General features: G+C 49.3%; 1 protein-coding gene across 2 annotated transcripts in view; it reads right to left on the bottom strand.

Moving 5' to 3' along the window:
* Nucleotides 1-25,770, bottom strand: part of SOGA3 (SOGA family member 3) — a 77,523-nt gene extending 51,753 nt beyond the window's left edge. The window contains exons 1-3 of one of the 2 annotated variants that reach the window (XM_054023226.1): nucleotides 25,384-25,770; nucleotides 24,468-24,692; nucleotides 20,577-20,735 (exon numbers count right to left, since the gene is read on the bottom strand). In XM_054023226.1, the coding sequence (XP_053879201.1) occupies nucleotides 20,577-20,735; nucleotides 24,468-24,692; nucleotides 25,384-25,584 (585 nt within the window). In that variant the 5' untranslated portion in view covers nucleotides 25,585-25,770. The remainder of the gene's footprint in view (nucleotides 1-20,576; nucleotides 20,736-24,467; nucleotides 24,693-25,383) is intronic. The other variant, XM_054023225.1, reaches the window with a different exon arrangement.
* Between the last annotated feature and the right edge of the window lie 412 nt (nucleotides 25,771-26,182).

Below are 26,182 nucleotides of genomic sequence, written 5' to 3'. Positions count from 1 at the left end.
TCAGGGAAAATCCTGCAACCCTCTATGGAACCATATCAAGATCCTTACACTCAGCTTTGATGCTGAGGCTCAGTGGAGAGTCACATGGAGCACTCTGACCGCTCAAAACAAACAGCTCGTCATTGATCCTGTTGAGGAACCACCGGATTTTATGTCGGAAAGACTGGTGCAGATTGAATCGCATCAGGACATCTCATAGGAGATGTGGATAAACCCTCTTCAAATGGAAAAGGAGGCAAACACCTGTATGTGACTGTGGTCACCAGGCACAAACCATAGAGCACATCAAATCTGAATGTCCCCTTTGTTCTTTTGCTGGGGGCCTGAAGGCAATGTGCTGGCTATCAAACTTAGATATAAATTTGTAGTTGCTGCTACCTACCCAAACCATACGAAAGAAGAAGAAGTTCAAAACAGAGCCTAGCACAGGAGTAGGCAACCTATGGCCCGGGTGCTGAAGGCAGCCCGCAAGCTGATTTTCAGTGGCACTCACACTGCCCGGGTCCTGGCGACCGGTCTGGGGAGCTCTGTGTTTTAATTTAATTTTAAATGAAGCTTCTTAAACATTTTATAAACCTTATTTACTTTACATACAACAATGGTTTAGTGATATATTATAAACTTATAGAAAGAGACCTTCTAAAAACGTTAAAATGTATTACTGGCACACGAAACCTTATATTAGAGTGAATAAATGAAGACTTGGCACACCATTCCTGAAAGGTTGCCGACCCCTGGCCTAGCACATTGCCACTAGTGCACTGTCTCTAATAAATCATTTCATTGGAAATCCAAACTACTAGTACCAGTCAAAATTAAAAAGGTTTAGTCAAACCTGTAACACCATATGCTCCTGGTAATTAGGTTGCCATGATGGTCATCATCAGTCACACTCTAGATGTATGCACACCTGTCCCTGTTACAGGCAACAGTGATGGGAGCAGGTGCACAGCAAATATCGTCTAAATGCAAGCACTCATCTATGACCTAAACAAGCATACATAACATATAATTATCATCCTAAACTGGGTTTAATGTTGAAATAGCTAAATTTATTAATACAATGATACCATTATGATCAAATAAGGCAATATGGAAAGGTTATCCACAGGTTTCTCTACCATACCTCCATATGTGCTGCCATCACTACTGATGGGAAATTTTTCACATAATATATAGAAGCATCTCCACAGAAATAAAGACTTATTTATTTTTTAAAAATTGGTCCAATAGGCTAAACTTACTTTGTTACTTCTTAACAATGGATGCAGCGTTTGGCACTCTGATTACAGAACATTACAAGGACCTGGATCTACTAAGACACTGAAAATGTCAGAGTTTTCTGGCTCCTGATGCAGTGAATACTGTGACAAGTGGAAAACAAGCCTCCAGCTGGCAATGAACAAACACCAAAAATCCTGCCTGCAGCTTCATACCCCCAACTAGTGTTGATTCCACTGAATTCAGAGGAGAGGTCTGACCAATTACTGATGCAAACCCACAGTATTTCTACACAGCAAAGAAAAATCCATGTCTGGCCCTTGCCAGCTGACAGGCTCACGGGGCTTCGGCTGCGGGGTTGTTTCATTGTTGTGTAGACTCCTGGGCTTGGGCTGGAGCCTGCAGGATGGGAGGGTCCCAGAGTTCAGGTTCTAGCCCAAAGTTCTACACAGCAATGAAACAATCAATCCTGCAGCCTAAGCCCCGTGAGCCCGAGTTAGCTGACACGGGCAACCACGGGTTTTTCTTTGCTGTGTAGACATACCCTCAGTGACTCTATGTAATGTTCAATGACATATACTACAAATACATAATTTAACTGCACATACTCAATCACAATGCACTAAAAGAAGAAAGGTGGGCTGTGTCATGTAGTTCTGCAGTCAGTATCACAAGTACAGTTTACAAATAAAATCAGAAGTGAATGGCGAATTGCTTAGAAGGTACAGATATCATGCTAGTAATGAATGCAGAATCACTACAGAGGTGTATGCATAATTCTGTATAATTACTTATATTCAATATTACACTACAGTGTAATCAGAGAAGCCATTTTGCATGCAGTATTCAACATTGACACATGTATTATCCATTCTCTCTTGCAAAGAAAGAAAGAAAGAAAGAAAGAAAGAAAGAGCCAGTCAGTCAGGCTACATGTAAGATATTTGCTTAAGCTGATTTTTAATTCCTAGCACATTCACACATAAATAGCTACTTCACACAAAACAGTAACTGTGGTTGCAGACCACTTTACAAAAAGCTCAGTGCATTAGGAAAAATGCCATAATGGTAGGATGGTACCAACTTCTACCCGCCTGTACATGTTGGCTGTGATGAAGGTTGGCTTGGATAATGTGTCCACAATGATCTCTGTAGTATCTCTGTCTAACAGATATAACCTACTCCCCCTCCAGAACAGAGGCCTACTCTCTGACAGGTGCAGAATGAGTCATTGACGTTGTGGACCTCAGAGTACATCCCAACTAAAGAGCCCCAATATTATAACCAATGTCCTTATCATACTCCACAAACTCTTGTTTTTTATTGAGTGCATTGGAAATTAATGCAAATTACACTATCAGTTGTGTGCAACAGAACCTATAAACTGTGTTAACTCACCTTTGAAAGGGAGATTTTTTTTTCAGCAACTACAAAAGAAAGGACTATGATTTCTGCACCAGCCAAAGACTCAAACTGTGATCATAAAGCTGGAGACCCTTGCTAGATTAGCACATTCCACCATATGTCACTAGTGTTCTGTGTCATTTGGCTATAGCTTATTGAGAACGAGTATGTACAGCTATCTTAGGTTCAATCAGCTTACCTCATTTTGCAAGCATTGTGTGACTTACTAATGGAGGTTAACAACCTAAAAAAGTGTAATTTTGAGGAAGTTACAAATGAGCAAGTTGTTGATCTGTAATACAGTTAACATAATAATTCCTTTATATAGTAATGGTCAGAACTTGGATTAGCTGCCTGCTGCTCATCTGCATTACTGAATGAGGTCCTGCCAATTTCTTTCACCTGATTTTGCATTTGAAATTGCACAGACATACTCCCAGAAGGACCAAGACATGCCTCACAGCACACATCCGTATTGCGATATGCTTCTTATTCCTAGCACTGTTAGCAGGATACTGCTGAAACACAGGACAAAGCTTACCTCTATAACAGTATATCCTATTTTCCAGCATGGGGCAATGGCAAGCAACCTAGTGTTGTGGTGCTTTGCAGGAGTCTGACTAGGAATGCTGGTAGCTTTGACACCCCCACACCCCACCCAAATGGATAACTGAAAAATACACTGGCAAATTCCATGTGCAAAACAAAGGGAACTTCAAGGCTTCTTACTTGGGACCTAGCACATCGTTTATTAGCCCCTTGTTCTTGCTGCTCTATGCTTATTAGAAGCATTGGAGAATCTGACTTAGCAATGTGTGTTCACTGAAGAGTTGAACTTGAGACCAGGAGAAAGAAGTCCTAAAGATAGCAGTGGCCATGGATACAATAAATGACATGAAAGCCATGACAACTCCTCCTTTGATCTGACAAAGCTTGAGTTTTTTGACTGTCAGCGGCAGCTTGCAAACCCTATCTATTTTCCCAGGCTTTTATTCGGGGGGGCAGGGTGCATTGAGGGAGTGAGTTGAACACAGAGGGTTGAGGGATAAACAGTTTTTAACTATTATTTGTCATGGCCTTGAAGAGATTTTCAGTAAAATAAAGTCTATGTTGAAATGTGTACTCATTCTGTAAAACAATGTCTTCGTGTTAATGAGCAATTTTTGATACACTTGAAAAAAAATTAAATTACACTGGTGCAGAATTTAACCTTTCCAGATTACCGAAACATTTTTAAAGGAACTATAATCCTCCAGTGAGTGCCCTGGAATCCATACAGGGCCTGCGCCATTGGCTCAGAATCACTGGACGGTTATTACTAATATTATTTATTTATATTGCAGTAGTGCCTAGAGTTCCCACACTATACAGACATATGACAAAAAGAAGGTTCCTTTATGAAGGGTTTACAGTCTAAATAGGCAAGGTAAATGTACAGAGAATGTGCTCTGACTCCACTTCTATTATGCCCTGTAGTAGGTCCTAGCCGGGGCTCGACCCTTCCGGACAGGAGGGGAGCCACACCGACTCACTACTGTGGGAACAAGTAGTCAGTTAGTCCCGAAACTCCGGCTCTTTAGTGCAGAGTCGGAGCAACCACAGTTAAAGCTCAGGCCCTTGACTGCAGGGGCTGAGCGAGCAAATAGTTCAGAGCCCAGGCCCTGGATCAGGGCGGGGCAACCACAGTTAGGCTCAGGCCCTTGTTTGCAGGGGCTGAGCGAGCAAAGAATTCAAAGCCCAGGCCCTGGATCAGGGCGGGGCAAACACAGTTAGGCTCAGGCCCTTGTTTGCAGGGGCGGAGCGAGCAAATAGTTCAAAGCCCAGGCCCTGGATCAGGGCGGGGCAAACACAGTTAGGCTCAGGCCCTTGTTGCAGGGGCTGAGCGAGTGAATAGTTCAAAGCCCAGGCCCTGGATCAGGGCGGGGCAAACACAGTTAGGCTCAGGCCCTTGTTGCAGGGGCTGAGCGAGTGAATAGTTCAAAGCCCAGGCCCTGGATCAGGGCGGGGCAAACACAGTTAGGCTCAGGCCCTTGTTGCAGGGGCTGAGCGAGCAAATAGTTCAAAGCCCAGGCCCTGGATCAGGGCGGGGCAAACACAGTTAGGCTCAGGCCCTTGTTGCAGGGGCTGAGCGAGCAGATAGTTCTGGTAAGGTACGCCTAGGCTTGCTGTAGCCGAGCGTGGGGTGAGGGGGAAGCCTGCCACCCGTGCAGGGGGTGGCAGGGGGGAACGCAGGCCCACCCACTCCACTGCGTTCCAGCCCGGGGCCCTAACAGCGGTTGCTGCCGCTGCTGGTCAGTGGGGTATCCAGGCCGCAACACACTGACATAGGCTCACACTCAGTTGCAGCCGGACCGGGGTCGGCTATCCCCGGGCTACTTCCGTGATCCCCCTCACAGCCTACCTCGTTCGTTACGCCGGGATCGGGCCAGTCCATCTCCATGGGCTCCTCTCTGCCCGGGCTCGGCGGCAAGTCTGGTAGCTCTGCCGGGAAGTCCGGCCAATGGTCCTCAGGCGGCTCCTCTGGATAGCAGCAGGGGCGAAGGGGTTCGGGTCCAGTCTCACCCTCAGGGTTAGTGGGGTCCGGTTCCCAGGGGTTCTCCCAGTGGCGGGCGTGAACGGGCTCCGGCGGCTCCTCCTCGTAGCGGGCCCGGGGTAGCTCAGGCCAGCCAGGGTCCAAGCCCCGGTCTTCGACGGTCTCCTGGCCAGGAGCTACCGGCCGCACGTCTGCTCCCTGTGGTGGCTGAGACCCAACTGAGCTCTGGCGGCCGGCCTTTATACTTCCTGTCCCGCCCCTTGACTTCCGGGGGGCGGGGACAGGCGGTGGTGGTCCCACCCACTCTGGTGCCGGCACGTGGGCTCCCTCTTCTGGACAGGAGGGGAGCCACACCGACTCACTACACACACCCCCCCTTAAGACTGGCTCCCGCCTGTCGGGGCCAGGTCCTGCCATCTCCCCCATGCGGGATAGGAAGTCCGCATTCGTATGGTCCTTACCAGCTCGATGCTGGACCGTAAATGCGTAGGGTTGTAAGGCGAGGTACCACCGCATAATGCGGGCATTATTATCTTTCATCCGCATTAGCCACCGGAGGGGGGCGTGGTCTGTGACGAGGGTGAACGGGGCCCCGAGGAGGTAGAAGCGCAGGGCATCGCAGGCCCACTTCACCGCGAGGGCCTCTTTTTCCACCACTGCGTAATTCCTCTCACGGGGGAACAGCTTCCGGCTGAGATATATTACGGGGTGGTCCTTTCCCTCCACTTCTTGGGACAGGACTGCCCCTAATCCTACGCCGGAGGCGTCGGTCTGCAAGATGAATGGGCGTTTAAAGTCCGGGCTATAGAGAACCGGCTCCTGGCAGAGGCACTTCTGCAGTGTCCGGAAGGCCGCCTCACATTCGGGGGACCATCGTACCTGCCGGGGGCTGTCCTTCGTCAGAAGCCCAGTTAAGGGTGCTGCGATGGTCGCGAACTGGGGGATGAACCGTCTGTAATACCCAACGAGGCCCAGGAACTGCCGAACGTGCCGTTTGGTCGATGGGGTGGGACAGTCCAGGAGGGCCTGGACTTTCCCGACGAGGGGCTTGACCCGCCCGCCCCCGACGGTATAGCCTAGATAGTTGGTCTCTTGCCAGGCAATCCGGCACTTTTTGGGGTTGGCGGTCAGGCCCGCCTGTCGTAGGGACCTTAGGACCGCCGCAACCCGGGGCAGATGATCCTCCCAGCCGCGGCTATAGATGACCACGTCGTCTAGGTACGCCGCCACATAGTCCTGATGGGGCTGCAGAAGTTGGTCCATCAGCCGCTGGAAGGTGGCCGGGGCTCCATGGAGACCGAATGGCATCCGTGTGAATTGGTACAGCCCCGTTGGAGTGGCAAAGGCGGTCTTCTCTTTTGAGGTCTCCTCGAGGGGGATCTGCCAGTAGCCTTTGCTCAGATCCAAGGTGGTGATATACTGGGCCTCCCCCAGGCGGCCCAGTAACTCGTCTACACGGGGCATCGGGTAGGCATCGAAGCGCGAGATGGCGTTTACCCTCCGAAAGTCGATGCAGAAGCAGCGGGTACCGTCCGGCTTGGGCACCAGGACCACCGGACTACGCCACTCGCTCTGGGATGGTTCGATGACGCCCAGAGCCAGCATGGCTCTTACTTCCTCCTCGACCGCACCCCGCATCCGATAGGGCAGGGGCCGGGTCGTCTCTCGAACCACCTTTCCCGGCTCGGTCTGGATGGAGTGTTTGACCAGGGACGTGTGGCCCGGTACGGCCGTGAAGGTTCGCTTGAAGGTTTGCAGCAGGCAGTTAGTCTGTTTACATTGCTCTTCTGTGAGCGATTGTCCTAATTGGGGTGCCGGGGGGTCATCCGTCGAGGGTACCTGGGGTCCCAATTCCGGCTCGGGCGGGCATGGGTTGATTAAGAGGCCCTCCCGGTCCTGCCACCGTTTCAGCAGGTTGACGTGATACCGCTGAGTTCCCTTCCGCTTGTCCGGTTGCCGCACCTCGTAGGTGACGGGACCGACCTTACGCACGACTTCGTAAGGTCCCTGCCACCGGGCTAACAATTTTGACTCACTAGACGGGAGGAGGAGTAGGACACGGTCTCCTGGTTGGAACTCCCGGACTTGGGCTCCCTGATCGTAGGTCCGTTTCTGCCGTTCCTGCGCCGTCTTCAAATTTTCGCGGGCCAGGGCTCCGGCCTGGGCAAGGTACTCCTGTAACTGGATGACATATTTCAGGAGGCCCTGGGCTGGGGACGCTGACTGTTCCCAGGTCTCTCTCATCAGGTCTAAGAGGCCCCGCGGTCTGCGTCCATACAGCAGCTCGAAAGGGGAAAATTTTGTTGAGGTCTGCGGGACTTCTCGGATGGCTAGCAGCAAGGGTGGAAGGAATTGGTCCCAGTGGCGGAAGTCCTCTGCGGGGAATTTCCGCAACATGCTTTTCAAAGTGCGGTTAAACCGCTCCACCAACCCGTCCGTCTGCGGGTGGTACACGGACTTCCGGAGTTGTTTGATGCCTAAGAGGGCACAGACCTGTCGCAACAATTGGGACGTGAAGTTCGTTCCTTGGTCGGTCAGTATCTCTCTAGGCAGTCCTACTCGGGCGAAGATCTTCAGCAATTCCCCCGCGATAGACCGGGCGGTACTACTTCGCAGGGGGATGGCTTCGGGGAACCGAGAGGCATAGTCCACCAAGACCAGGATGTATTGAAACCCCGCGGCACTTTTCGGGAGGGGGCCCACGAGGTCCATGGCGACCCGTTCAAAGGGCGTCTCCATCACTGGCATGGGGACCAGGGGTGCCTTGGGGATCCCGGGCGGGGCGACCCTCTGACACTCTGGGCAGGAGGCGCAATATTCTTTCACCTCCTGAAAGATTCCTGGCCAAAAGAAGCGCGCCAGGATTCGAGCGAGGGTCTTCTCTCGCCCCAGGTGCCCAGCGGCTGGCACATCGTGGGCCAACTTCATTACCGCCCTCCGGTGACACAGGGGCACTAACAGTTGGGTTTGTGGTTCCTGGGTGCGGGGGTCACGGTCCAGGCGGTAGAGCCGGTCCCGGCGCAGCTCAAAATGGGGCCACAGGGTGGCCCGCTGGGGGTCCACAACACTCCCATCTACTGCCGCGAGCTGCTCGTAGAAGCGGCTAAGGGTGGGATCCTCTCGCTGGTCCCGACAGAAATCGGTATCGAAGCGGGGCTGAGGGGCCGGCTCCGGTGGCGGTCCCGCTGCGTCCGTGTCGTCTATCTCGGTCGCCGGACCCTGCTCGGGGGTCTCGGAGGAGGACCCCAACCGATCAGCCCCCAGGGCCGGCGTGGACCGTAGGACTTCCTCAAAGGCCGGCCAGTCCCGACCAAGGATCACAGGGTATGCAAGATGGGGAGCTACCCCAACCACCAGGTGTCGGGTGATCCCCGCGATGGTTAGGGGGACCCGGGCGCTGGGGTATGGTCGGACGTCCCCATGGATGCATTGCAGATGAATACATCCGAGGCGGGTATCACCCGGCGGTACCAGGTCCTTACGGACCAACGTCTGACCACAACCCGAGTCGATCAAGGCCCGCGTAGTCCGCCCTCCGACGGCCGCCGGGACGGTCAGCTTGGGGTTCATGGCTGGCCTGGCTCGAGTGTGGCCCGCCCACACTTGCCCATAGCTGCAATCCATCTCCGGACAGTCTCGCCGGAGGTGCCCCATCTTCCCACAACTGAAGCAGGGTCCGAGTTCAGGTCGTCTGCTCCGGGGGCCTTCTTGGCTTGGGCTCCGGGGGGGGCTTCGCCGAGCCCTTGGGGGCCCCTGGCCCGGGGCCACTGGTCCGGTCCGAGGAGTCGGGTCCGCGTGCCGGGTCCGGATCTCGCGGCGGGGGTCGGGCCTCGGTGCGGGGTGTCGTGGTCCGCTCGGGGTTTCCCCTTTCTTTTCGCCGCGGACTGGTTCGGGCCCGGGGCGGCGGAAGGTGGGCCCTACTGCATCTTCGGCGGCCAGGAAGTCCTCCATTAGTGACACTGCCTGGGCCAGCGTCGTCAGCCGGTGGCGAAGCACCCAGGCGCGCCCTCGGGAGGGTAGGGTGTGCACGAACTGTTCCACCACCACCTGCTCGGTTACCTCCTCCGCCGTCCGGGTGCCGGGCTGTAGCCACCGTCGGCAAGCTTCTTTTAAGGTTTGGGCCACTACCCGCGGTCGGGCCCCGGTGGGGTAAGTCTGGCCCCGAAACCTTTGTCGGAAAGTCTCGGGACTGACGTCGAGGGCGTCCAATATCGCGGCCTTCACCAGGTCGTAGTCCCGTGCTTCCTCAGCCGCCAATCCACGATAGGCCACCTGGGCCGCCCCCGTCAGGTAGGGGGCTAAGAGGGTAGCCCACTGGTCCCTGGGCCACCCGGCGACGAGGGCTACCCGCTCGAACGTGACCAGGAATGCCTCCGGGTCGTCGTCTGGGCTCATCTTAGTCAAGCGAAGGGGGGCAGCTAACCGCGGCATCTCCGCAGCCTCCCCTGCCGGCCCCGGTGCGGGGCAAGGGAGCGTGACCAGCAGCTGCTGCAGCTGGACTCCCAACTGCCGCACCAGCTGTTGCTGTTGCTCGAGCTGGGCTGTGTGCTGCTCCTGCTGCAACTGGAGTTGGGCGGCATCTCGCTGCTGTTGCTGTGCGAGCTGAGCGGCCTGCTGTTGCTGTTGCTGCTGCAGCTGGGCCGTCTGCTGCCGCTCCTGGCTCTCCGTGAGCAGCTGAAACAGCCGCTCCATATCCATTCCTTAGAACGGGGGGAGGCAACTGCCACTCCCCCTCTAGCCCCTTCTCACAGGGACAGGGGCTCGTGCCCCACGTTGGGCGCCAAATGTAGTAGGTCCTAGCCGGGGCTCGACCCTTCCGGACAGGAGGGGAGCCACACCGACTCACTACTGTGGGAACAAGTAGTCAGTTAGTCCCGAAACTCCGGCTCTTTAGTGCAGAGTCGGAGCAACCACAGTTAAAGCTCAGGCCCTTGACTGCAGGGGCTGAGCGAGCAAATAGTTCAGAGCCCAGGCCCTGGATCAGGGCGGGGCAAACACAGTTAGGCTCAGGCCCTTGTTTGCAGGGGCTGAGCGAGCAAAGAGTTCAAAGCCCAGGCCCTGGATCAGGGCGGGGCAAACACAGTTAGGCTCAGGCCCTTGTTGCAGGGGCGGAGCGAGCAAATAGTTCAAAGCCCAGGCCCTGGATCAGGGCGGGGCAAACACAGTTAGGCTCAGGCCCTTGTTGCAGGGGCTGAGCGAGCAGATAGTTCAAAGCCCAGGCCCTGGATCAGGGCGGGGCAAACACAGTTAGGCTCAGGCCCTTGTTGCAGGGGCTGAGCGAGTGAATAGTCCAAAGCCCAGGCCCTGGATCAGGGCGGGGCAAACACAGTTAGGCTCAGGCCCTTGTTGCAGGGGCTGAGCGAGCAAATAGTTCAAAGCCCAGGCCCTGGATCAGCGCGGGGCAAACACAGTTAGGCTCAGGCCCTTGTTGCAGGGGCTGAGCGAGCAGATAGTTCTGGTAAGGTACGCCTAGGCTTGCTGTAGCCGAGCGTGGGGTGAGGGGGAAGCCTGCCACCCGTGCAGGGGGTGGCAGGGGGGAACGCAGGCCCACCCACTCCACTGCGTTCCAGCCCGGGGCCCTAACAGCGGTTGCTGCCGCTGCTGGTCAGTGGGGTATCCAGGCCGCAACACACTGACATAGGCTCACACTCAGTTGCAGCCGGACCGGGGTCGGCTATCCCCGGGCTACTTCCGTGATCCCCCTCACAGCCTACCTCGTTCGTTACGCCGGGATCGGGCCAGTCCATCTCCATGGGCTCCTCTCTGCCCGGGCTCGGCGGCAAGTCTGGTAGCTCTGCCGGGAAGTCCGGCCAATGGTCCTCAGGCGGCTCCTCTGGATAGCAGCAGGGGCGAAGGGGTTCGGGTCCAGTCTCACCCTCAGGGTTAGTGGGGTCCGGTTCCCAGGGGTTCTCCCAGTGGCGGGCGTGAACGGGCTCCGGCGGCTCCTCCTCGTAGCGGGCCCGGGGTAGCTCAGGCCAGCCAGGGTCCAAGCCCCGGTCTTCGACGGTCTCCTGGCCAGGAGCTACCGGCCGCACGTCTGCTCCCTGTGGTGGCTGAGACCCAACTGAGCTCTGGCGGCCGGCCTTTATACTTCCTGTCCCGCCCCTTGACTTCCGGGGGGCGGGGACAGGCGGTGGTGGTCCCACCCACTCTGGTGCCGGCACGTGGGCTCCCTCTTCTGGACAGGAGGGGAGCCACACCGACTCACTACATGCCCCCATCAGGTAGGGTGACCAGACAGTAAGTGTGAAAAATCGGGATAGGGTGCGAGGGGTAATAGGCACCTAAATAGGACAAAGCCCCAAATATCGGGACTCTCCCTATAAAATCAGGACATCTGATCACCCTACCATCAGGCCCTCAACACACCATTATGTTTGGGGTTGGGGGGAGCCGTGGTGTAATGTATGCCACGCAGAGATTCCCCCTTATGTCAAGGGAATCCCTGGTGGCCTTCTTACAGCAGCCCTCTGCCCCTTTGTGTCATTGCCGCAGCATGAAGGGGACGGATCTGGCCCTCTCTGCGTTGTTTCTTTGAGGATCTAGACCAGTTCTATAGAAATGTGCCAAAGAAATGTCCTTTGAGACGGTTCTACAAAATCCCATAGAGAATGGCCACAACAGTACGTAATAAACTGAATCAATCAATATGACAAAAAAATGACAGCGATAACAGGGATGAGATAAAAAAATTCAGGTCATATTATCTGAGGAGAGTTAAGCAGAGAAAAATCACTCAAATCAGATGAGCTATGAGAAAGGTAACACAACTGGTGTAGAACTAGCTAAACTGGGTAGCCCCGTCTTCTGACCTGGGCTTTTAAATTAGAGCACCACATTTCTCATTTGAACAGTCAAGTTGGCAACTAGAAGACTAAAATTTGAATGCCCAAATATGGACCTGGGAGTGAAAGATTGAAAACTGGTCCCCAATGAATCCAAGAAGGGCAACTGAGACTCCTATATAGCTCTATACCTCCTTCTGGGGAGATGTGCTCAGTACTGTCACAAGCTATCACAATGCCTACAAGAGATGAGCACATGGCAGTTGGTTCAAACTAAAGCCAAGCAAGACTGCAGTGATGCTGGTGGGAATAGGGATACACTTTAAGGAGCTAGATATATTTTCCTCTGTTTGCTAAGCTAGTACAGTGCCTCAGGGCCTTAATGGAATCATCACTAATACTGGACATCACTATTGGATATTCAAGTGGCAACCATAGCATAACCTATCCTCTTTTTCCTCCAGATTTCTAGGAAATCATATCCTTCCTTTAAGAGGAGACCCTAGCAACAAAGATGCATGCATTGATTGCCTCCACACTTGACTACTGTGACTCACAGTACCTGGACCTAAAGGTAGTGGCAACATGACAGCTCCAATTTGTGCTGAAAACAGCAGACCAACTCTCTAGTAGGAAAAACTGCTGAAAACACATGACATCAATGCTCCTCATCCTTCACTGGCTCCCACTTAACTTCTGGGGTCATTTCAAAGCCCCTTGTCTTAATCTTTGAAGCCCTCAATGTTCAGGGTCAAACTGCACTAAAGACCACTGCACCATTCATGACCCATATAAACAGCTGTGTATACCAGTTTTGCTGCCTCTACTCCTGCACAAAGGAAATGGATTAGATTTACTTCTCTGCCACCTCACTTGGGTCAATATAATTCATCACTGAGTCAATGATTCTAATGGACGTCAGAAACTCTAGTGATGAGAACAGTGATTCAAAAGAAAGTTGGTCTTATGCTTAACGGACTGAATTGGGAAGCAGGACATATGTGCTCAGTGTCTTGTTCTGCTACATATTTTCAGTGTGACTGAGCAAATCACTTACTCTCTCTGTGCCTTAGTTCCCCATATGTAAAATGGGGATAATAATATTTCCTTTTTTCACTCTTTATCTGTTTTATCTATTTTGATTGTAAGCTCTCTGGGACAGTATTGTCTCTTTCTTTTGTACGTTGCCTAATATAAAGAGGCCCTGAACTCAGTTGGGACTTCTCTGCACTATCATAAAATAAATAAATAAATAAATAACCACACCCACCACCACTACACATGGAAACCTGGGGCTGCCCATATCAAGTAAAGAAAAAAAGAAAATCAGAACAACATTATCCTGGCATTAGGAAGGAAAGAAAGGCAAGCCAGTACAATATTACTATGTCTTCAAGTTCAAACAGCTAGCAGCCTTTAATAAGGTAATGCACTGAGGCAATTTTATTCTGGTGATCATAGGTGATGAAAGAATTACTTTTAAAGTATACCATTTCCCTCAGTTTTAAAAGTATCCTACATATATTATCTTCATTATATTTGCCAATTTGTATTATTTTCTGATAAACAGGCAAAACTGCTAATATAAATTCCTTGTAAACTTGAGGACAATTTGATGGCAACGCACTAAGCAGCACTTAGGCAGCACTGTCACCCTGAAAAGGTCCTGTTAGACATTTTTCTGATGAAAATCTCCTTGTAGGAAGGCATATTTTGAGCCTGAAAAAAATATTCCAGTACTATTTTACAAGTGGTTTGGAGCCCATATTTTTAATGACCATCAGGCTGTTCAGTTTCCACTTGGATAAACTCAGTTTGCATCACACTGGTATATACTTCTCAAACATTTTTTTTCTGCTTGTGACACATCATTAACATCATTTTCAAAAGACTTAAAGGGAACAGCTACAATATATTTTGTTGTGGGGATTACCTTGTTTTTCAACACCACTGTTTCCTCATCATTAAAGCACCTACATGGGGCCAAATTCTGATAACCTAGATCCTAGTGAAATCATTGGGAATATTCACAGAGTAAGGTATTAGTTACGGTGACCAAGGGTGTCAGAATCACACCCACAGACTTTGAGCAACATCCATATTCAGGATTGTTTTTAAAAGAAAAATATTTGGGGGGGGGGCAATCATGTGAGCCCTACACATATGGGACTCCAGTGGAAGTCAGTGGGGGGTAGAGGTCTGTCAGTCTGTATATACAGTGCTTACAGAACACTAGGTTTGGGGAGTATTTTGGAAATATTTTGCTAAATAAATCCTGGATTTGATTTTGCTTCTCAAACCTTTTGGAAATAAAATATCTTAATTATGATTTTTAATTAAGCTTTCATAAAAGGCAACAGACTGAGAGCCCTGATAACTGAAATCCACTTGGTAGAGATATCTTTGGTAGATGTTTTGCTACAGAGATAGACTGAGCCCTCTGTCCCTGGAGCAGACCCAGGAAGAAACTGTGATTGAAAGAATCACAAATCCTCCCCTGCTGCCATCTTGTACCAGGAACAAGTAAGTTATTAGAACTCCAGAAAGGGTGCAGCTTACTTGTTCCAACATGGGCCTGGCCAACTACTCTAGCCAGGGAGTAGAGGAGCAGGGCCAAGTCCCCATCCATTCCCTGCCCCTCTTTTCCCCTTCCCTGCCCAACTGCTTGCAGGGTGGTAAACAGCTAGAGAGCAGAGGCTGCACTCCCCAAAAGACTTAGACCCAAAATCCAGGTAGGCCAAACAAGGGCATAATCTAACCCATCATGTTTATTGTTTGGGCGCGGTCTGTTGTATTTAGTTAACAGTTGTTAACTATTGGTTCAAGTCTGCCAGCCTGACTCACATTAAACAGTACTTTACTATGCACATACTCCTGTTCATTTCAGTGGGACTACCTGCAGTGTTAAAAATACTACTCGGTATGAGCAAAGGTGGCAGAACCAGACCTAAAGTTGTTAGTATTTACACAATTGAACATATTCCCACGTAAACTGGTCAGCTTATAAAAATTGACTATATTCCCAAAGACAACTGTGAGAAGTACAGTTCTAAAACAAAATAAAATGAACGTAACCACACAGCAGGTTACAAAATTTTCCATATCAGCTCCACCCAGGCCCATCGAGAAATATTTGTTTGCTGGGGACCTACTCCCATTTCACCCCAGTAAGAGATATGTTGGGGGCCCCCCTGAGCTCAGGGCCCTTGTACAATTGTCCTCTCTTTTCCCCCCCCTCTCATAAGCCCTGCACTCCACCAATTATACTGGCCACTGCATGCCCACCAGAGGCCTGATGTTGCATTCCTTGTGCACTGAAGTCAACAGGAGATTGACCAACACCTCCAATGATTAGATCTTGCTTTTAGTTGCTTATATCTTTGCCAAATAAACTATTTATGCTGAAGTTTTCCATGCTATGTGGTGTGCTTTAGGCTGAATTTTTTTTTTTTTTTTGAAAGTTTCAGACATAATGGTTCAGCAGCCATTTCTGATAATAAGGCTAGGAAAAATACATTGTTTTGCCAATATAAAAGAATTCTGGCAACCTTTTCTTTGAGAAGGTCCAGCACGCTCATAAGAACGGCCATACTGGGTCAGACCACCGGTCCAGCTAGCCCAGTATCCTATCTTCCAACAGTGGCCAATGCCAGGTGCCCCAGAGGGAATGAACAGAACAGGTAATCATCAAGTGATCCATTCCCTGTCACTCATTCTCAGCCTCTTCCATGAACTTATCTAATTCATGCTTGGGAACAAGGATTTGAAATATTGCAGGGAGGGCCTTTGTATCAGGAATGTGCCTTTTAGCTGTTTCTGTAGAAATCTGCCCAAATTTGGCCAAATTCTAATAATGCTCTCAAAAACTGCAGTTCTCACACGTTCAGTAGAAACTTCTTAGAGTTTAGCAGCTAAACTCTCTGAAGATCCCATGTGTGCTGAGCATGTGCCATCCCCTCATAGCTCCTAATGCTGACCAGATTGTACATAAACCATCCCCACAGCATGGTTACAGGGACAAAGCCTGAATTTCCCTGTACATTTGCTGCTGTTGACTGGTCCAGATCAAAGTGGGGCTAGGCACCGGAACTGAGAACAGGGAACATTTCTTCCCTGTGCTCTCAGTAACACTCGCCTGCTGGCACACAGGGAGCATGGGGGAGAAAGCCACCTGACTTGAATGCAGAGGGAATGAGAGCTGGAGTAGATAGGAGGGAAGGGAGTAGACTGGGAAAAGGAGCCTGGTGAGACTGGGACTTGGTGGCAAGGGCAGGGAAAAGAAACTGTGACTGGGAGTTGTAAGAAGGACAGGGATTAGGAGCCGGGATGGAGACTGGGACATGTTGGGCAAGGAGCCTGGGGCTAGGACTCAGGAGAGGGGAGGTGGGGAAACTGGTATTGACTAAGCAAGGAGACTGTGACCTGGGGGAAGTGGAAGCTGGGATTGGGTGCTAGTGAGATAAACAGGAAGCAGAGGAGACTGGGCGCCAGGTGGGGTGGAGAACACTGAGGTCGGACTAGAAATTGCAGGGAATGGGGGAGCCTGAGACTAGGGACCAGTAGGAGGAAATGGGGGCAAGGGAGGTGAATCTGACAAAGACCCCAGGTGCAGGGTAGAACTGCGACTAGCTGGGCAAAAGAACTGGTACAATTAGGCAAGGAGGGTAGAGAGTGGGACAAGAAGCCAGGGAGACAGACTGGATGAGGAGTCCAGGGAGGGAGACGGAGCCAGCACGACAGGGGGAGCAGAACAAGGACAGAGAGGAACAGGGAGATAACTGGGGACTGGGAGACAGGAAGGAAGTAGATCAGATGACGAGTCAAGAGGGGACATCTGGAACTGGTTGGGCAAGGAGACTGTGAACAAGGAGTTGTGGAGGGAGACATATACTGTCTGTCAAGGAGATTGGGTGTGTCCAGGGAGAGACTGGGGGAGGGGAAACTGGGACTTGGATGCGGAATGCCAGGGGGGAGATTAGGACTGCTGGGCATGGGGACTAGAACTGGATCAGCCTGTCCCTGTCTGAATCCGCCTCACCATTCCCCTGTCTCCGGTGGGGAAGGAGGGGGAGACACTGAAAGCACAGTAGAGACAATCTCTCCCTGCTCCCAGTTCTGGTGCCACAGTAGCCCCAGCAGCCAAGAGGAATGATTACAGGGAAAGTTCTGCTCAGCCCTAGAAATCTGGGCTGGACCACATTCAGTCACTCTATGCGGATGATGTATGCACAATCCAGTTGACACAAAGGATCTGTGAGGGATTGGAGCACACTCGCTGTGAATGGAAACATCTGAGAATTTAGCTGCCAAACTCTAACAAATCTTTACCGAGCATGTGTGAGCTGAAATTTTTCAGTGGCTTATACCTCAGCCAAATTTGGATGGATTTTCAAGGGGATGACAAAGGCCACATTTCAAGTCCTTGTTCCAAAGCATGAAGGTGCCAGATCTTGCCAGATCTTAAACAGTTGTAAAACATTTTTTTAACATGGCAAAATATATTTTTCCTTAATTTCATTCTTAGAAACAGATGAACCATTTTCATGAAATTTTTAATAACAACATTTAGCCTTATGAAGACCCTCAGTGTGGAAAATGTCAGCACTAACCATTCAAGTTGGACAAAACTATAAGCAATAAGAAAACAGGATCTTATAACCGGAAATGTTAAGCAAGCGTACCTACAGACGTCATTACCAGAAACACATATAGTACAAATATGTGAATGGAGTAATCCCATTTCACCCATAATTATTTCCATTAATAAGTTAATATTTACATGAATTAATGTATTCAAACATATGAAATACTAAATATTATGGGCTAATGTAATACTATTTCTATTACATTAGCATCTAAAGGCTTCAGCTGAGACCAGGACCCCATTGTTCTAGGCACTGTACAAACACATAATAAGAAATAATCTCCATCCCAAAGACTTTGTAACCTAAATAGACCAAGGGTTGGAGGGGAAACAGAGAGGTGAAGTGACTTGCCTCACCTTACCCAGAAGGTCAGTGTCAAAGCCAGACACAGAAGCCAGCTTTCCTGACTCCCAGTCCAGGGCCCTACCCACTGAACTAAATGGCCTCTAGACTTTGTTTTCATGCAGTGCATAATAGAAGATGATCCACAGTTGCACCACTCCACCTCAGAAAGGCACAACGCCTCCCAGGGCTTCACCTTTGCACTGGAGAAGTGATTTCTGAAACCCATTTATGGGGTTTAGCATTCTCCCCCCAACCACCAGCCTACTCCACACCTATTCTATTTCTCCCAACAGGAAGCATCTAGGGCACAACACCTATACATCCAAGTGCTTGGCTGCAACTGAATTCGACACTAATGTGGATGCACAAGATGGGGGAATCCTTACTTTCTACTACACCTCTGAGAAACTACATAAAGGCTATACAAAATGTAGCCCTAAGTAATTAATTACTCATTATTATTATGCCTCTGTCAGCTTTAAATAATAATATAATTGCTGACCGTGATAACTGCCCTACCTCTAATATATATTTAATATCAAGTTGCATATCTAATGATGAACTGAAGTGCTTAAAAATCTAATAAATATGCTAGAGAACCCAAATGAATTACAGAACCTGTATATCTAGCATCATATGTTCCCTGCAATAAAAATATTACTATTAATGATAATTATTAATAATGGGGCACAGATATAAGCAATTAGTAGTAATTTGCTACAAAGAAAGGCTGAAGCCCCACTGTGCACATGAAAAACCTGCATTGTGCACTGCAGCTTAACTGGCCTGCTTCCATCTGGAGATATGTAGTGGTAAGGTTGCTAAGCAAAGAATCTGCACGGTGCATTAAATAGGGCATCATCAGGCTGCAGGTGGGAGCAGTCAGTGGAAAACACAGTTCTATCACATGCTATCCCAAAACAGCTCCCTAAATTCTGATGTCAAACTGATTGCAAGCTGTTGCGGACATGAGCAACATTAATGTCCACTCATCAGGCAACACACCATGGTTCCTTCTATTTTCAACAGTTCGAAAGGCAGAATAGATCCAGGAGTTAGGAGGAGATCATAGAAGCTAATGATGACAAAGGCCAATTATTAAGTTCATTCCCCTGCATGTACAAGATGTAGCTCCCTAATAGATGATGTATGAGATATTAAACTGATACCACATTTGATCTTAATTCAAAGACTAAGAAGAAGCAGGTTGTGAGGTAGAAGCTAACAATGGCATAACCTTCAGCACTGGACTGGGGCAAAAGAGTCAGAAGTAGGGCTGAACCCTGAACAGCAACCCAGGGAGTCTGAATGGACTGGAACTGGGGAAGGTTTGGAGCAAGGCTGAGTCTAGCAACAAGTACTAAAGGTAACTACACAGTCTCATACAGCAGATGGGTCTGGCAGCTGAGAGCAGTGGTGTTTTACAGTGAAGACTAGAACAAAACCAGAAGAGGAAGAGAGTCTCAAGCATGGAAGATGGAGCAGGCTCTGATTTTCATGTTCTTGGCAAACCAGTTACTAGCTGGAAAAGCAATGGAAAGAAGTTTGTGGGGGTGTGGCAATGGACACCACTTTATTCTCTTTTGACAAGTGTATCAACACCTGCAAAGAAAAGATAGGTATTGTGTACATGAAACCACTATTAAATTAAACAAAACAAATTCTAAAAATAATAGAACTTACCCTACAACGTTGAAAATCTCCTGCCTTTCTTAGCTACTTAAATACATTTCTTCAGTCTCTAACAAGATCAGACTAGCAACTGGACTTTCAGTTGGGAAGTCTCACTAAAATGGCAACCAATGGCATTCACTGAATGGATATACTGAAATGGTGAGTTATTTCTTAAATCTGTTTGGAATATTCATTTTTAGTCCAAACACTTTTTCTTGTTAATGCTTGCTTTGTTACCTTTCAATCTGCTGCGCTATGTATTGCTCTTGCAGACTTTTCTGTTTATTTTATTAAGAAAAATCGGGGTGCTCTTGAACCTAGGGGCTGGGGAAGAGGATAAAGAGCATTTTCTTCAGCCTAGCACATGTGAACAAGTCAGGTACAATACAGACCTAACATTTCATTGAGCACTAGGCTGAAAGAACAGCTAGTGCACCCATCAGCATTCCAAAACGCAAAGGGAACGTAGCTAGGATGGGAAAATGGCCAGGACCTAGCTCCTCTGCATGCCTGCTAGCATCTGACAGCAGTTGCTGGGGGAGCACATACTCCAGCTTACAAAAGTAGGTGTGCAGGACACCATTCAGCACATTTATACTAAAACTCCCTATAGCATTCCTCAGGCATCTGCCTTGCATAGGCAGAATGAGAGCCCCACGGCTTAGCTATGACAGCTCCACAATCCCACAGCTTCAGAAAAAAGTAAGACAACAGTTGTCTTTGTCTTTTGTATGTCTTTGAAATGATATTTACAGCCCATTTAATTCCTCCAATTTGTTTACAACTTCTCAATAATCAAGCTATTCAACCTGACCATTTGCCACCTTTAGTTCTGCACCCTCAGAACTCCCATATAACTGCAACAAGTATATGGAATATTAGTTATTTCAGCAATGGTAATTTCAGAACTTCAGGTTGAAATAAAAACAGTTCACGTATTTTGAAGCATCACCAGTAAATAACACTAACCTCCTTCACTTTTTCCAGTTCATTCTGTAGAGCCTGTTTAGTAATCTCAACTTCTATAAGCTGCTGTCTTAGCTTTTCATTTTCATCTTCTGTTGTAGCTCGTTTTTCTTCCACATTTTCTAACTCATGATGAAGTCTTACTGAGACATCTTTTGCAACCTAAATGAAATGGTGTTTGCAAAAATAAATAATTAAATACATGAAAAATATGTATTTTTGCAGTACTGTTTGAATTACCACTTATGACTTTTTTCAGTAGAAGGGGTGTAGAAAAGATGTGCGGAAGCCAGAGTCAACCAGTGGGATTCTGGCTACGTAAGAACTCAGCCTAACTTTCATTGAAGTTCAGAAAGAAGATTCTTTCCATTGACTTCAGTGGAAGTTGGATTAGGCCCTAAACAAATATACCTCTACCCCGATATAATGCTGTCCTCGGGAGCCAAAAAATCTTACCGCGTTATAGGTGAAACCGTGTTTTATCGAACTTGCTTTGATCCGCCAGAGTGCACAGCTCCCCCCCCGCCGGAGCGCTGCTTTACCGCGTTATATCCGAATTCACGTTAGATCGGGTTGCGTTATATAGGGGTAGAGGTGTACTCCATCTCTGGACTCCCGGGTGTGCACAATGAAGCAGTAACTCCACCATCCTTGGAAACTGTAGCAGAAAGGGACTGAATTCTGCATTGATAGTTCTCCCAACTCCTTCACTCACCGCTCCCTTTCCTACTGCACCCAGGCATGTCCCTTTCAGACAGTTAATGCCCATGGAAGCACTGACTAACAGCAAGGTCTACCCTCTCCAGCCATATGAAGCACAAACGAGGGGACAGCTCCTCACTTCCTCCCCCGTTTAGGCATGCAAGGTTGGTCACAATCTGGTCATTATTATTGCTAATTACTTTAATTTTAAAAATAAGATAAGCCTTAGATTTTTGACCAGACACCTGTGTCTAACACTAAAATTCAGTATAACATTTTTGAAGTGCATAGAAACATTCATGGTTTTTGTTTTCAATTCTGAAATGCACAGACACAGGAGGAAGGTTTAAGGAAATGTACCAGGACCCAATCCCTTTTTTCACTTATGTAAATCACAATTATGCCATACAGAACATTATATTATAACTTTATGGCACTTTTAAAACAGTACTAACATATATCAAATATTTAGGTAAACAACAACAGCTATGATGACTTCGATACAATCATTTTGAAAGATCTGACATGTTAATTTCTTTAAAAATTGAAGACACAGTTGATCTTTCTTTGGTGTTTGCATTACCTAAGTCTGAGCTCAGAGTTCTATCTTTTTATGGCCAATACAATATTTGTTACATGTTTTTAATACTCTGTTATATTTCATGTACACACCCATACACAGAACTCTAAAGAAAAAATATTGCATAGAAAGCAATGGAGAAGAATTTTATCTATCAAAAACAGTTGCAGCTAGTATCATAGAATATCAGAGTTGGAAGGGACCTCAAGAGGTCATCTAGTCCAACCCCCTGCTCAAAGCAAGGTCAATCCCTAACTCCCTAAATGGCCCCCTTAAGGACTGAACTTACAACCCTGGGTTTAGCAAGCCAATACTCAAACCACTGAGTTATCCCTCCCCCGTCATGCTCGCATGACAGGAAACACAACTGTGTGTGAAGTACTGATACAATAGGTTGCAGCATTCACTCAATGACTTCCCCATCCCTACGCCCCACTCCTTACTTACACACCCACACACCCACACACCCCTTGGAGGGGGAGGGGCCATCTTTGCTGAATTCCTAGCAGATCCTAGGCTAAGGGACTGCAGGATAGGGTGAAAATCACATCAAGTCAAAGGACTAGATCCTGGCCTCCTTTCCCCCACTTTTGTGCTTAATTGATCAGTTGGGTAGTCCTTCAACATAGGGGATTCCACAGATAGCATCTGTTACCCGCCCTCTAAGCCCTGGCATGGCAGGAAAGTCAGATATATGGCCTAGATTCTGCAACCCTGAGGCTGAATAGCACTTCTTTGCCTTTTTTGACAAGATTACCTATTTGGCTGACAAAGGTAACTATACTGACATAACGTATTTAGACTTCTGTAAGGTTTTTGACATAGTCATGCAAAATATTCTGATTAAAAATCATCATCCAATGGGGTCATTTCTAGTGGGATCCTACAGGGATCTGTTTTTGTCCCAGTGCTATTCTATGTCTTTATCACACATCCTGAAGAAAGCATAAAATCAATTGCTGGTAAAGTTTGTAGATGACACAAAAATTGATGAAGTGGCAAATAATAATAAGAGCAGGTCAGTTCTATGGAGCAATCTGGATCACATGGTAAGCTATGCTCACTTGACCAACATGCATTTTAATATAGCTAAATGGAAGATCGAATATCTAGAATATAAGTCACCTTTGTAGGATGAGGAACTTTATTTTAGAAAGAAGTAACTCAGAACAGGACTTAGGGGGCATGGTGGATAATCAGCTGAACATAAGCTTGCCATGCAATGCAATGACTAAGACAGCAAATGTGGTCCTTTAATGTATATGCAGGGGAATATTGAGTTACAGTAGAAATAAGATGTTTTTATCATTGTATATGGCATTACCAACATCACTATTGGAATACGTGTGCAGTTCCAGTGTCCACACTTTTAAAAGGATGTTGACACATTGAAAAGGATTCAGAAAAGAGCTACAAAAATTATTTGAGTTCTGTAAAACCTGCCTTACAGTGACTAAAGCATGTATCTAGTTTATTAAAGAGAAGGTTAATGGTGGGGGAGGAATAGCTCAGTGGTTTGCGCCTTGGCCTCCTAAACCCAGGGTTGTGAGCTCAATCCTTGAGGGGGCCACTTGGGGATTGAGGGCAAAATCAATACTTGGTCCTGCTAGTGAAGGCATGGGCTGGAATTGATGACCTTTCAAGGTCCCTTCCAGTTCTAGGAGATGTGATATCTCCATAAATAAAGGTGATTTGATCACAGTTGATGAGTACAGTGACAAGATTTCTAACAGTAGAGGTATATAATTCAGCAGTTAAAGGCATAACAAGATGTGGTGAATAGAAACTAAAGGTAGACAAATTCAGACTAGAAATAAAGCACATAGATGAGAAATAAGGCACAAATTTGGCCCAATGAATATTTGAGGGCAATTAACCATTGGAACAACTTACCTATGAATCCAGTGGATCCTCCATCACTTGAAGAGATTGGTTTTCTTTCTAAAATATTTGCTGTAGCTCAGCCAGAAGTTATGGACTTGAGGCAGAAAGCCCTTGGTGAAACTCTATGGCTTGTATTATGCAAGAGGTCAGATAAGATGATCGTAATGGTCCCTTCTGGCCTTAAGATCTATGGCTGAAATCCTGGCTCCCACTAAAGTCAATGGGAGTTTTTCCATTGACTTCAGTGGAGGCATGATTTCACCCTATGAACAACTTACTCATAAAAATAATCTCAGTGAAGCCTAAGTAAATACTCTAATGGTTCCACTGGAGTCAATGGGACTATTCAGTTGGGTTACAAAAACTGGCCCATAGGGTGTAAGCTGTTTTGTTTGTAATGACCTAAAAAGGTCCGAATGTAATCACTCAGGGAAATTACTCAAATTCCTGATGACTTCAACAAGAATTGGCTTCAGTAAAGACTGAATAAAAGACATGTCTGAAGCCCAAAACATGGCCCTTAAAATTCTGCCCCCCAAACCAAAGGGTAAGTCTGGCCTCCTATACCCTGTGCTCCCTGCATAGTCTAGAAGATGTGTGTTTCAAACTGGTATGGAGCAGAATGTCTGAGTCAGAGACTAGAATATGGGAGCACCATTTTGCCTCAGCACTCAGTTCTCTCCTTCTTCATCTACCCACCCACACACCGAGACTAAGTGCTTCTGTACCTTGAGGTCCTGCTCCATGCTGCGCAGGAGCTCTCCATCGATCTCCCCAGTCTGTGCATAGCGGAGCCTCTTGCGCTCAGCCTTGCGGAGCCGGTACTGTAGAATTCGGCAATTCTTGTTGGCTCTCTCCAGTTCATGACGCATTTCCTGCAGCTGACAAGCATCCTCCTCGAAGAAACTGTCCCTCATCTCATCCATCTCAGTCCTCAACTCATCTATCTCATTCTGACACCCGGTCAGGCACAGGAGAACACAAACAGATGAACCAAGAAAATAAATATCAGAGATACACAGATAAAACATAGGGAAATGTGGCTACAATGGAGCTGGAAAACAGGTCTTCTCCCTCCATGCCCATTAAAAAATAAGACAAATGGGAGAAATGGAGGGCAGTAAAAGAGATACTATGAACTAAAACACATTATTGCCCTTGTATTATATTGATATGATTATAAATCCTCCCTCTCATGAGCTAGCAGAAGAAATAGGAAACAAGCAGAAATCTAGCCCATGATGCTTTGTATCTACTGTGCAGCATTCTGCCCACCCACAGCTGTGAAGCAGCAGAAGGGGTTGGCTAACCAGCTCTCTCCCCTTCTACTCCCTCCCCCCATCACTCCCCAGGAAGGGTGTGGGTGACAGGCCTTGCCCCTTCCCAGCTCAGCTCACAAATCTCCCCAGAGGAATCTTCTCAGCCCCACCCTCCACCTCTGCCGGGGATGGATGCCATGTGCTAGGCCCCTGTCTAGCTCCCCATTTGCCGGTGTGTGTGTGTGAGGGGGTGGGGAAGCCAGGCATTGCCCATTTCCACCCCCACCTGCCCCGAGGCGGGGTTCACACCCTTGTAGCCATCCTCCTCCTCCTCCCTAGGGGAATAAAGGGGGAATCTCGCTCCCACCGCCCATCCCCCGCTCACCTTGAGGGTCTCGTTCTCCTCCCGCAGTCTCTCCATCTCCTCCTGCAGCTCCTCTTGCTGGGGCGGACTCGGGCTCCCGCCGCCCCCAGCGCCCTGCTGCAGCCCCTCGGGCCCGGCCGCCGCCATGGGCGAGGGGGAGGAGGCCAGGGGCGCCTCGGCCGGGGCGGCGGCGGTGCTGTGGTTGCCGCCCTTGGTTTGCATCTGGGCCGCGGCCGCCAGCCCCCGCCGCAGGTGGAACTGGATGAGCTCAGTCTGCAGGCATCCCTCCTGCCAGCACCCGCCGCCGCCCGCCGCCCGGCCCTTGCCTGCGCCACAGGAAGATGGAGGGGCCGGGGCCGCCTCCCCACCTCCCCTCTGCGGAGCCCGCCCCGCTTTGCCCCTCCAGTTCCTGGGCGGCGGCTGCAGCGCGGCTGCCCCCTCCCGCTCGCCCGCTCCGCCTCCCCCTCCTCCCGCGGGCGGCGGCTCCTCGCCGGCTGGCTCCGTGGCGGGGGGAGGCGGCTCCGGCGCCCGGGAGTTTGCGGCTGCCCCCGCCGCGTGCGGCTGCGCTTCAGCACCAGCCACGGGCTGGACAGCTCCCGGCAGCGCCGCGCCCCGCAGCAGCGCGGGCGGCGGCTTGTCCCCCCGGCCCCGGCCGCCTCTCTGCCCCGGCGGCGGCCGCGCCCAGCTGCCTTTGGAGGCGGCCGCGGCGGCTCGCGGGGGGGTGGCGGCGGGGCGGCTGTCCCTGGGGCCTGCCGGAGAGGACGCTCGCTGCTGCTGCTGCTTTCTGCTGCTGCTCCCCTCCGGATGCTGGCGAGGCTCG

The sequence above is a fragment of the Malaclemys terrapin genome, chromosome 3, assembly GCF_027887155.1.
Source record: "Malaclemys terrapin pileata isolate rMalTer1 chromosome 3, rMalTer1.hap1, whole genome shotgun sequence".
Lineage (NCBI taxonomy): Eukaryota > Metazoa > Chordata > Testudines > Emydidae > Malaclemys > Malaclemys terrapin.
Note: the sequence above shows the minus strand (reverse complement) of the source record. Positions and strands in the feature narration are given on the sequence as shown.